The sequence below is a fragment of the Thunnus albacares genome, chromosome 17, assembly GCF_914725855.1.
Source record: "Thunnus albacares chromosome 17, fThuAlb1.1, whole genome shotgun sequence".
NCBI lineage: Eukaryota > Metazoa > Chordata > Actinopteri > Scombriformes > Scombridae > Thunnus > Thunnus albacares.
This window is the reverse complement of record NC_058122.1, coordinates 17,918,938-17,931,294: the sequence shown is the minus strand read 5'-3', so window position 1 is coordinate 17,931,294 and position 12,357 is coordinate 17,918,938. Positions and strand designations below refer to the sequence as shown.

Genomic DNA, 12,357 nt, shown 5'->3' with positions numbered 1-12,357 from the left:
AGATGGGAGACTCTGGGACAAAATCTAACCAAAGGGGGGTCCATGGTCTAATTTGTGTCAGTTTAGGGGTCCTTGACATGAAAAAGTTTGAGAACCACTGGGCTACAGCACATGTTGTATCAAACTTTATCAACATGGGTTAACAGTTTTTCTTGCTAGGTTGCTAAGGAGCCCTTCTCGGCTCAAGATGATGCAAACTGCACTGGCCTGCCTATTTGTTTGCATAATTAAAGACATATGAAGTGTGTTGAGCAGGAGACAGGCTTACCATTCTGACAATCACATCACTAGGCTATGAAAGCATATATTCTTTATGTTGTAAGGAAATATGAAAGACAGAAATGGAAGTCTGACTAATTTAAGCACCAATTCTTTATTTAAAAAAGTAAATGTTTGGTGCTGTAAAGGGAAGCTGTTGATAGGGGTGATGAGGGAACAGGCAGACCTCATAACTCATTTTTAAGCAAATTTATTTATAACATACAGAATTTATAAAAACAACTGACAAATTCAATGTTGTACAATTCGAGTAACGTTTCCTGTCCAAAACAAAGACACACCTCCTATGAAAGGATGTTTTCAGTTTATACATAAGTCACAAACAAACAAGATTGAAATGTTGAAATAATATAATATAACTGGAACATGCAAGTGGAGAAAGGTGAGCCATTAAAATGATAATTAAATAAAATATGGAACTGAGCAAATAAATTATATTCAGACATAAGTATACAGAGTTTCCTGTCATGGGCACTTTTGACCTTTTTATACATTTCTTTCACATACAAAATTCATTCTTGATGTCTCATTTTTCATTTCTCATTCGTGCATACCACAGTGGGGATAGATTTTGCAAAGCGACATTTATGTATTTGGTATTTTGTTATGATGTTGATATTATTAACTAGGAATTCAATATGCTTGTTCTCCAAAATTACTCCTACCTGGATAGTTTTGAAAGAGAAGAAATCTACAGGCAGACCTCATTACTTCCTTAATGACTTGTGCGCATGTCCTCTGCCAGTTTAGACCTAGAGGGAAGTAAAACTAAAAACACCCATTGGCTAATGGAAATTAATTTGAGAGACCTGCATGGTCGATGCAAGCTCGGGCTTAGAGTAGGGTAGGCTAATAAAACCAGTACATCAGGCCTGATTAATATCCCTTCCTATTAATTAAAAGAAAACTTCTAAAAACAACATCCTAATTAATATTGGCGAAGAGGAAAGGTTGCGAGTAGGGCTGGACATGAAAGACAAGTCTGTTTGAGAACAAATGAGAGGTCATGGTGGGAGGATGGAGGGCTGGTATATGGTCTTAATGTACACTGATGCCTCGTGAACATGAGCCTCTGCTCTTTGTGAGAAGGCTGCCCACAGTGCAGGGAAGACATTACCTGAAGGCAGAGTGAGAGACACTTCAGTTTGTCGCACACACAGTCAGAGTTTATTAAATTAGATTTTTTTGTTCTTTGTACTCCAGCAACCTCTGCATCCTCTGGCTACATGTATATAATTTAATATATACACTAAAACATATTACAGCTAAAGATATTGGATAGCTATTGCCATTTTCATTGTTATCACTGATGAGCAATAGCCTGAGGCTGAATAGAGAACAGCCTCCTCAGAGTCAGTATAGGGTTTGTCCCTGGTGGTCATCTTTCCTTGCTCATGGTTTTTTAATTTTTAGAGCTTTTTTTTTTTTTTTTTTAGCTACCACTGAGCTTTAATAAGCTTGATATTGAATTACCTAACCTTCCTTGTGGTTAGACAAGCACTGTCAACACTTAAGAGCCTTCCTGCTGTGGATACTAACACAGCCATGGGGCTGACTAGCATGTGTCTGAGCACTTCTGGGCTCCGGTGGTGTTCGATGTTGCTGGAAGGGGCCTGTGGCATCAGAGTGGGGGCAGGGAGTTCCTGTGCCACACTGTTGTGGGAGGATCACAAACACTATTGTCCACTGATCACAGCTCCCTTATTCCCAAACTGTGTTAGCTTAATACGCCACAGGAGTCGTCTTTCAAATCCAAGCAGTTACAGAGATACAACGGATAGGCATTGAGGGAGATTTCTCTCATGTTTCATTCCTTTCGCGTTGCACTTGTCATTCTCAAAGCGGCGGTTCAAAGAAACCTTTAAAACAGGTTGATATTTCACGTTGATTTGATCTCATGCTAAATGTCTGCGCACATCTGAAGCTAATCTAAGGGGACAGGGAGATAGAATGTCATTTGGTGGCTTTTAATAGAGTTGTGCACCAATTGAGGCCATATTTTGTTTCACGAAAGAGATGTATGTTTTTGCGTATGTGTGTGTGTGAGAGAGAGAAAATCACTATAAATGGACCCATATAGTGCTTTTCCGTGAATCCAGCAGTCACAATGAACTCTTTTTTTTCCACTGAAGCAACCGTTCTATCCAGTTTCTCCTTCAGTTAAACAATGGAGACCATGTGTCAATAGATCCTCCTATATGCAATAACTAGTGAATGATCATTTCAGCGGAGGATGAGGCAAGGCTGGTTACGTCAGGCAGCGTTTTGAGCAAGGGCTAGGGCACTTCCACTGATGATGTATGGAAAGTTTTAATCCATGGGAACCCAGAGGTTGTTCAGGAAATGGCTCTGACTGAAGGCTAGAGAGCACGCTTACTTACTGTCAATGATGCAGGATACATTACACATTTCTGGGTAATGATGTCTGTCATTTGCTTACTGTGCTTTGCCCAGGCTGGTGGGATAGAGATTAGGTCATTGTTAGAGGCGATGGACGTATGAAAGTGTACACAGGCAGATAAAATAATAGAAAGTCACAACACAGACTGTTTGATGTTCTCCCTTAGTTAAAGAGACCAAGAGAGAAGGAGTATCTTGAGAGGTCTCGTTCATCATTAAGTTATTATGAATGTATTTGCTTTTTTCATTGGAGTGTTAGAATCAATGTCATGGCAGCAATGAGCAGTATTAATAACATCTGACATTCTTTTCATCTTGACTCTTCAGTCAACATGAACTCGTGATTTGTCAGTTCTAAAAGAAAAAATGTGCCTTTTACCACAAGGAGAGGATCTTTCCCTTTAGCAGGGATATGTATGCACACATATGCTCTCTTTTCTTTTCCTCTTCTTCTTTCTTCTCCTCCACCTGCCATCAACACAGTCTAATGTGTGTGATGGTTGTGTATCTGGGTCAGGGACACGCTGTCCTTTCAGCCATTGGTTGGATGAAGCCGAGTACACCTTCTCTTAAGCTGTTAGAGTGGCCCTGTGGTGATGTGCAATTTATTTACCTCTTGTCATCCCATTGAATTCCTCCTGCCCTCATTTGTAGTCTGTGTATATTATTATTGTGTGTCTTTGTGTGCTTTTTTTTCTGTCTTTGCTTTTTTAGTTGTGCCCTCTTTTCCCAGAGGATTCACCCATTCATCTCAAGCAATACAGTATGTTGAGTAAGAAGCTTCAAACTGATTCATGGTTATCAGCATTTCTCCATAGACTGGTTCCCCAGAAGCCATGTTTCTTCCAACAAATGGGAACAGCTTCTTCATATTTATATATATTTACTTAATATTTCCATTTGTACACTGATGTCCCCTTTTAAGGTTCAAAAGAGTGCTGCAATTAACAATTATTTTCATTATTGATGAATCTGCGTTTGGTCTATCAAATTTCAGAAACTAGTGAAGACTTCAAATGTCTTGTTTTGTCTGACTGACAATCCAAAATCCAAAGATTTTCAGTTTACTGTCATTTATGGCACAGAAAAGCAAAAAACAATTATTTTCATTATCGATTAATGTGACGATTATTTTCTCAATTAATCAGCCGTTTAGTCTGTGAAATGTTAAAAAAGAGTGACACAATTTCCCAGAGGCATAATGTCTTCAGTTTTCTTGTTTTGTCTGAATAACATAACAACGTCTAAAATGTTAAGATATTCAATGAACTGTCATATATGAAATGGAAAAACAGCAAATCTTCACATTTAAGAATCTTGACCCATCAAGTTTTTTGCATTTTTACTTGAAAAATATCTAAAATTATTCGATTATCAAACTCATTGCTGGTTAATTTTCTGCTGATAAACTATTCTATTAATCAGCTAATTGTTGCAGCTCTAGTTCAAAATATTCATATTCATCTTAGTCCTTATCTTTCCTAATCAGTACATCTTGGAAAGATTTGTGATATAAATACCACAACAGTCATTTGTCCTTGTTTCAATATCACAGCTGTCCCCATAAACCTGGCGGGCAGCAAACACACTGTACCTGGTTTTGTAACCACATTTATGGTTGATTTTTCTTTTTAAATTGTTTGTTTAAATGTTTTTTCTCTCTGGATTTAGTTTTTTTTCCAAATTGCATGCTTTAAATATGAATTCAAATTTCTGCTGGTTTTCTATTGATCAAAGAGAGTAAACCTTGATACCACCACTGATTTTATCATGAGGTTTTGTGGATAGAATTTTTCACTTGATTACCTTATTTCTTTTTTTCCCCCTACTTCACTGGTATGAATACCATTTCTGAGTTGTGTGTGGAGATTGTGATGAGCCAATGCTGTGCTGCTGTGCACACATAGATTTGGATTTCTTTAGTCTTTTCCACTGTGTCATTAGATGGCCAGTGCTGTGTCATTATAGAGCACAGGCATGGGTGGAAGCAGCAGGAGAACAAGGTTCAGCTCTCTCTCTCTCTCTCTCTCTCTCTCTGCCTCTCAAAGAGCCTCCTCCGCATGTCCTCCTCTGTCTGTCTGTCCATCTGTCTGTGTCTATTTATCTGTCTGTATTTTTGTCTGCTCTATGTCTCTCTCTTTCTCTCTGTGTTTTCCTCTTTCACACTTTAACTCTCAGAGTGTAAATGCAAATACAGAAATGCAAGTCTTCTCCCAAGACTCAGGTTGAAAATATTATGCTTTGCCCCTTTCTTCATGTTCTCTTTTTCCAGCTGTTAAAACTGCTGTTTTTGCTTTATTAAAGCACACAAGGTGATCATAGTTCCAGAGAAGGACTCCTTTTGGGGTTATTCTACCCAGATGAATCTTACACTGAAATGGCTGATATCTTAATACAGCAACATGTTTTTTTACTGCACAATAGTGTCCCAAAGTAGTTTTTCTCAACAATTATGTAATCATTTGTGTTTTTTGGAGGGCGTTTTCGGGGCTGATATGTAGCTCACCCAGAGGTACCATTGTGATGTGCTTGTGCGTCTTTTTGTTTTGAAATAATGCTCTTTACGAGCTTTTAATGTGTTTTTCACCCCCGTCCTCCCCTTAGATTAAAGATCCCGACTCTCAATCTATCCCGCAGCTCAACTCTTTATTGGGCTATATTTCCACTTTACTTTTCATCCTCTGTTGTACACTCAAGTGGAAAAGCTCTTGCTTAGAGAAACATATGAAGGGCAAAATGACCTCTAAAATTATCCTCTTCCCCTGGGAAGTCATCACAGGTTCTTCTACCAGCGTTTTAAGAGGCTTGAAGGACTTTGATGAATAGAGAAATGCATGGATGGTTGGATTTAAGAAGAAGAAGTCTTAAGGCAATAACAAAGAAACAAGAAACAGATTTTGCAGGATGGAAAAATACTGCTATGGTCAGACATGGATTTGGTTGTTAAAAAAAATGACATTTATAGCTTGATGGAAAGCAAACATTAAAGCTTTGGTCATTTTTGGGTTGTTATGAAGATGATAACCCAAAATTTGACACAGCGGAGCTCTTCAGAAGAAGAGAAGAAGCAACATGTGCCAGGATCTTATCAGAGCGGGTAGGACTTAGCTGGGAAATCTAACTAAATACACATTTCTATGTTGTCAATTTGGATGTGTGCTTGAATACAGTATGGCTTTGGTTCTTTATAGATGGTTGGGAAGGGTACTTTTGATTTTTTTAATGTGTTACAGATTACCCTCTTTACATTGACATAATGAATTCAATCATCTTGACTACATCGTCATTATAACGAATGTGGTGATGAGGTACAAAGTCGTTTTCTAATCAAAAGGTGCACTTACACACCCGTGGGCTTTCGTGAGCCTGGGGAGCTACATGTATCTGCATGTTCTTCTGTTTTCCATCATGTGTGCAAAAGCATTATTGTCAGCAGGCTGCTCAAGAGAGGAGGCAGCCGTCAACTAGTTGGAGCGGGGCTATCAGCTCCAATGGCTGAACACACTTCACAAGTATATGTTTGCTCACATCTGTTCATGTGAGAGGGAGGGAAAAGACAACGAATCCTGCGTTGCTATAGCAACAAAGAGGAAAGTAACCCCCCCCCCACCCCACCCCCAACCCCCAAATGTTGCTGGAAATGTGTGGCGCTGTTTTTGGGTCTGCGTGTGTCAGACCATGTGGGGTGCTGATAGCGTCACTCTGGAACCCTGGGAAGACCCCCCCCACCACCACCACCGCCGCCGCCGCTACCTTTTCCTCCTCCTGAGGACAGAAGAATAGATTGCCATTGGTGTTCTTCTCTTTCATCTGTCTGTGCGTTGTGAGGAGACCACCAGTGAGCCGGGTCTGGTGGTTTTTCATCGTCAACCTGAGTCATCCACTCTTCCCTACATAGGATGAAAGGAGAGCTACTGAGAATTCTCCCCTGAGGTGGTCAGACAGGAAATACAGTCACCATCAGTCTGGCTGACTATGTGTCTGTACACATGTAAGGGCTGTCTCAAGAGTGTCTCTTTTGTAATTTTCATCATGTCTCTCCATGAGCGTCCATGTCAGATGGGCGTGTGAACGGTCTAATAATCCTAATAACCTGGTTGCAGGTGTGTGTTTTAGCCCACGTGTGTACAGTGTGTGTGTCCCTCTAACAGGAGGGTGCCAGAATGGAAAGGGAGAAAGAGCAGTAATTATGGCCTCCCATGTTCAGCAGAAACATCAGAGGGAAGTAATTTGTTGCTCTATATTTAATCAGTGGAGATAACGAGACTGACTGCAGCTGTCTGGGCCTATGGGCAGGCGGACAAGCAGGAACACCATTTCCTCCAAAACCCATTAGTCTTTAATGCAGCAAGCCACAGTGTCTTATTTCCATACTCTTCATTGTTCAAATAATCATTATCACCCTTTCTATCTCCAATTTGGCCAATTGAACACTTTTTCTTCCTCACCTTTATGCTATTCCCTTCAATTTCCCAGCCCTCCACTGGTTTCCTCTTTTGACTTGACTCCATAAATGAAATATTTTATCTTTTTACTCATCTGCAGCGTCTCCTGTGTATCTTTCTCCTTTTTTCTTCTGCACCCTCCTTATCTCTCTCTCTCTCTCTCTGTGTTTCTGCCCATCTCTCTCAGGGTGCAGGTAGAATTCTATGTGAATGAGAACACTTTCAAGGAGCGCCTCAAGCTGTTCTTCATCAAAAACCAAAGATCCAGTGAGTTGACCATGTTTGGGATCTCTATCCATTAATAGTTGGGTGAATTTTCTGTCTGCTTTCTTTTTTGTTTTGGTTTTTTTTTCCATGAGTTCCTCTTATTTTTTGATAGATGTGATTTATTTTAACGTGTGAAGTGATGTCATTCTTGCTCTGCATTTCATCATCAGTTGTTCAGCTTCTTTTTCATCCTCATTCTTTACATTTATAGAAAGCTCTTTCCTTTGTGTTTACTTCTTCTCATATGCATTGAGTAATTAAAAAATAGACCCTTAACTTGAAGTAGAAACTGGTGTATATATCAGCTTTATGTCATCATATTCAATTTGTTTAATATTTAAATTAATTAAATGATGGGCTCCTTTTTAACAAAGGGTTAATGATTAAATAACTGAGCTGTAAGGATTAACCTTCAGGAGTATAAATATAAATGTAATTTTCTGCTTTGTTAGTCAACTGTGGCTGCCCTTCCTTAATTGAAATGACGTGATAAATTGTGTTTTGAGTGATAGGTGAACTTTTTGGTAATGACAGTAAATTGCTTATGAGCTGCTATTGCTTCCCCAGAGCTACTAGGGTTGTTTTTTTTTTGTCGTGTCTTCTAGCATATTTATTCATGACATGAGTGCACAGAGCATTATACTACTTCAAAGAATCCAGAGCTTTATTTAGTGTCACTTTTTTTAAATAATGCATGAACACAATTAAAAACATTTTTCATCCCTTTTTAAAATAAATGTAGCTGCTGATATTTATTTTTAATGACTGTCCTCTTTTCTGCATTGCAGGTCTGCGGGTGCGAATGTTTAACTTTGCACTCAAAGTGCTGAGCTGCCTCCTCTACATTGTCAGAGTCCTACTGGACAATCCGCAAGACAAAAGGCAGGACTGGTGAGAGAAACAGTGATAAGAGGAGCTTAATGAGGTGAAACAAAGTCTCTGTGAGTGTGGAGGCCTGATAGCAGGAGAAAGTGCACTAGGTCAATAGATGAGATAACAGTGTGTGTACAGAGTATCCCTTAAAAGGATTGGATGTGAGATTATGCAGGAAAACAGAAAGCGAGTGGAGATGCAATCAGGAAAATAAACTGATACTTGGACTGAGCAGAATGTCTACAGGTTGGTTTGGTGAGAGGAGCTGGACAAGAAGTTCCTTTGATTGACATTTTTTGTGGGTTTTTTTCTCCCCCCTGCAGCACGAGCGGAGTGAACTGCACCAAACAAAATACATCATCCCGTCCCTGGAGTGAGTTTGACTGGTAAGCATGTGAGTCTCTAATTAGGAGTGATGACTTCAGCCTGCAGACCAGGAACATGAAACCGCACACCCTGGAGGACTAGCATCTCCAACACCAGCCCACTGGTCAGAAACGTTGTATAACGCAATCAATGCGACTTCACGTAACTGATACAATTCACAATGCTGATATCGAGCATTACGGATCCACATTCATTTATCACAATCCAACTGTATGGATTACCTGTCAACATAATATGTATGTAGTGCCTGTGCAGCCTAATCAACAGCGATCTAGTGGAGATAAAGCATGTAATATACAACGGCAGAGAGAGAGAAAACCAGGAAGTGTACATGGACCTGAGGCTATGCCATGTCTCCTGCTCTGGGACGTATTGATCTAATTGGTGGCTGGTGACACTGGCTAAGCTCTGGCTCCAAATGAATAAGGAGCCTGACAGCGTGAGCTCAGGAAAGGGATGGGCCACCTCCTGCTCCAGGCTGTAGACTCGTAGGAGCAAATCATAGCACAGGCAGGCAAGCAGCCATGATAAGCCCCAGGGTGTCTTTGCCGAGAGAAAAAAAGGGCCTTTCTCACACAATAAGGCTGTAAATTTCCATTTGACTGTGTGAATATTACTTTTCTCCTACAATATAAGCGCATTGGCAGCTGTGCACTCCACTGTTGTTCAGTTGTAAACAGCATAATTAACTTTAATGTTATGACATGAGTTGTGTTTACGATCCTTGTTGGGAGTCATTTTATTTTGCAGAAGAATAATTTTAATATCTCGTCCATTTTAGCAGCCTCTTTCTCATTTTTGTCTTTTTTTTTTGACCACATCTCTTTCCTCTGTTGTCTATTCTTTCCTTTTCTTTCGCTCTGTAGGAAACTGATCATCTGGGTGGATAGACCTCTACCGCTGTGGGCACTGCAGGTCAGCGCACTCTTGTGTAAACACGGCCCTAGTCTGTTTACACATATATCTGCATACACCTCATACTTTCTGCATTCCCTTTGGTTTATTGGTTATTCATTTAAGTCATCATCATTTCAGGACTTGAATAAATTAAATTAGCTCACTGTACATGACACGTATTAACACTTAAAGTGTGATTACACACACATACAGTACATATATGTACACAAGCAGACACAGCAGACAGTCTCTTGCTTCACTTAAACCTGTTCCCTCTGAAGCTCAATCATCAGCACGCCTACTGAATCCACCCACGCTCTCCTCTTCCATCTCTGCGACTCCTAATTTCTCTCTGCTCTGGTCTCTCTCCGACTATCTCTGTTTCTGCCCTCCCTCTCAGTCTGTATCTCTCAATTTCTCTCTTACACCCAATTCAATTCAAAGGAGCTTTATTGGCATGAAAGTTTCAAGAACAATGCTGCCAAAGCATCAAAGTACAATTTGTCCAAATATTTTTGTCAGTACACAATAACAGTAATATGAACATTAACACAAATATAAGATTAATATATATTATATATATATATATATATATATATATATATATATATATATACACAGTGTATCTATCCTATGTAAGTATTTGTGTGTGTGTGTGTGTGTGTGTGTGTGTGTGTGTGTGTGTGTGTCTGTGTGTGTGTGTGTGTGTGTGTGTGTGTGTGTTTAGGGAAGGATGAAGGGGTACAGCAGCCATATCGCTAATTACATTTCAACAGATCATATCACACTGTGCGTGCGTGCGTGCATACTCCTAGGAGCATTTTTCATTTTGAGAGGTCTTTAAGGTCTTTGAAATCTGATACTACATAGCTGAACTGGTTAAAGTAAATGTTCCTTGTTTCATTGAATGTTTTACATTATAGGAGGAAGTGCATCTCTGTCCAACCTCACCTGTCGAAGTGACCGCATATTCTCTTTTTTCAGGTGCTTGTGGCTTTCATCAGCTTTTCAGAAACTATGTTGCTTGTGTATCTCAGCTACAAGGTGAGTTACTAAGAGCCCCCAACAGCCAGTCTGAAGCCCCTTGTGATGTCTGTGGCTATGATGTCTACATATGTGCCATGTGTGACATGCTTGAGGGCGGTGTTTGCTCACCTTTGCACTTCTTTGTATGTTCTCTTTACTAAACTGAAGTTATCCTTTCTCCCCTGATGCTGCTCCTTTGCTGTTGCATTTGGAAAGCACCTCAGCGGGCCTTGAGGCTTCCACAGTACCCTCCTGTTATTGACACATCAGAAAGACTTTAGGGGAGGCCCCCGTGTTGCTGCAAAGGGGTGCAGATCCATCAACGGGTGGCCCTGCCTTTGATGTACTTGACACTATAAGCCTATGAAGGGCTCAATCTGCAGATTACTCTGGAGGCTAGAGGCCTTAGCATTTAAAGCTGACTGATTCCTGTGGACATACTCTGTGCCTGTCCACCTACACTAGTCAGATTCAGGTCAGCCATATGCAGGCGGCAGACACATAAAAACCGTCATGGCTAACACCTTAACTGAACGGCAGAGCTTAGTGGAAACTGAGTAATGCCGCTTGTCTCTCAAAGGGCACAAGGGAGTTGTATAACCCTTATACATCCTGATCTATTCCATGGTGCAAAAGCCAGTCAATTTGTCCCTTCCACTCTCTGCAATTGGGCCTGTTATGTGGTAATCCCCGGAGGTCGCCATGACAATGGAATTTCCTGACCCCTGCGTGTGGTTTGTGTTTCCAGGGCAACGTTTGGGAGCAAGTGTTACGTGTCCCCTTCATTCTGGAGATGATCAGCGCCGTTCCCTTCATGATCACTGTGAGTGGAAGGATATGCGTTACTGAGCACTGACAGCACTGGGACTCTGTCAGGCTGCAGTTTGTTTTGGCCGTGATGTGCGTCCCATCCCCCCCACCCCAACCCCCAACCCCCTCCTTCTGGAGCGCACATCACATGTTTGATACCCGCTACTAATACAGAGAGGCACATGCTCACACAGTCTCTTCCCTTGCACAAGATTGTGTGACTGTATTGAAAAAAGATATATTCTGGGAGAGAGAGAGCCAAGCATACTGAAGCTTTCTCTTTTTGACAGGTGATTCTGCCCTCGTTCAGAAATCTCTTCATCCCTGTGTTTCTCAACTGCTGGCTGGCCAAGCACGCTTTGGAGAACATGATAGTGAGTGAAGCACCTCCCTGTCCAATTTTTGCATCACTTTCATCTCAACATCTTTTTTATGTTATTCTGTTGGCATGCAATTGCCCCTCTTTGTATCTGCCGTTTCAGCTCACCAGTTTTATCTTAAACAGTTTGCCACAAAGGTAAATCAGTAATAGAACATTTAAACTTGTGGCTTAGGTTTGGATGAAACCTTTTCACTTTCCCTGCTTCCAGTGGTCTTACCTAATTAAGCTTCTCTCACAACACCCCTACCTGCACCTGTCACCCTCTCTGCTCCATATATTCACTCCATAACACTTTACATCTCCTTTTTCAATGCATTTTTATATTTCATCTATCTTTTTATCTATCCATCAACCACATTTTATCCAAATTTTATACTTTAACAATGCAGCAACAGCGTTGTTTTCATATAACTTGTACCTCTCACTCTGTCTCTCTGCAGAATGATCTCCATAGGGCGATTCAGCGGACACACTCAGCCATGTTTAACCAGGTGGTGATACTCATCAGCACACTGGTCTGTCTCATGTTTACATGGTGGGTACCCACTCTGCTGAAACTAAACTGAGAGGGGGGCAACAAGGGAAGGGAAG

The 12,357-nt window shown here is 40.7% G+C and overlaps 1 protein-coding gene across 1 annotated transcript in view; it reads left to right on the top strand.

Moving 5' to 3' along the window:
- Nucleotides 1-12,357, top strand: part of LOC122967636 (potassium channel subfamily T member 2) — a 39,549-nt gene that overhangs the window by 5,385 nt on the left and 21,807 nt on the right. Inside the window, exons 2-9 of the mRNA XM_044332385.1 lie at nt 7,312-7,391; nt 8,180-8,282; nt 8,588-8,650; nt 9,518-9,566; nt 10,533-10,592; nt 11,323-11,397; nt 11,675-11,758; nt 12,207-12,301. Of these exons, the coding sequence (XP_044188320.1) occupies nt 7,312-7,391; nt 8,180-8,282; nt 8,588-8,650; nt 9,518-9,566; nt 10,533-10,592; nt 11,323-11,397; nt 11,675-11,758; nt 12,207-12,301 (609 nt within the window). The remainder of the gene's footprint in view (nt 1-7,311; nt 7,392-8,179; nt 8,283-8,587; nt 8,651-9,517; nt 9,567-10,532; nt 10,593-11,322; nt 11,398-11,674; nt 11,759-12,206; nt 12,302-12,357) is intronic.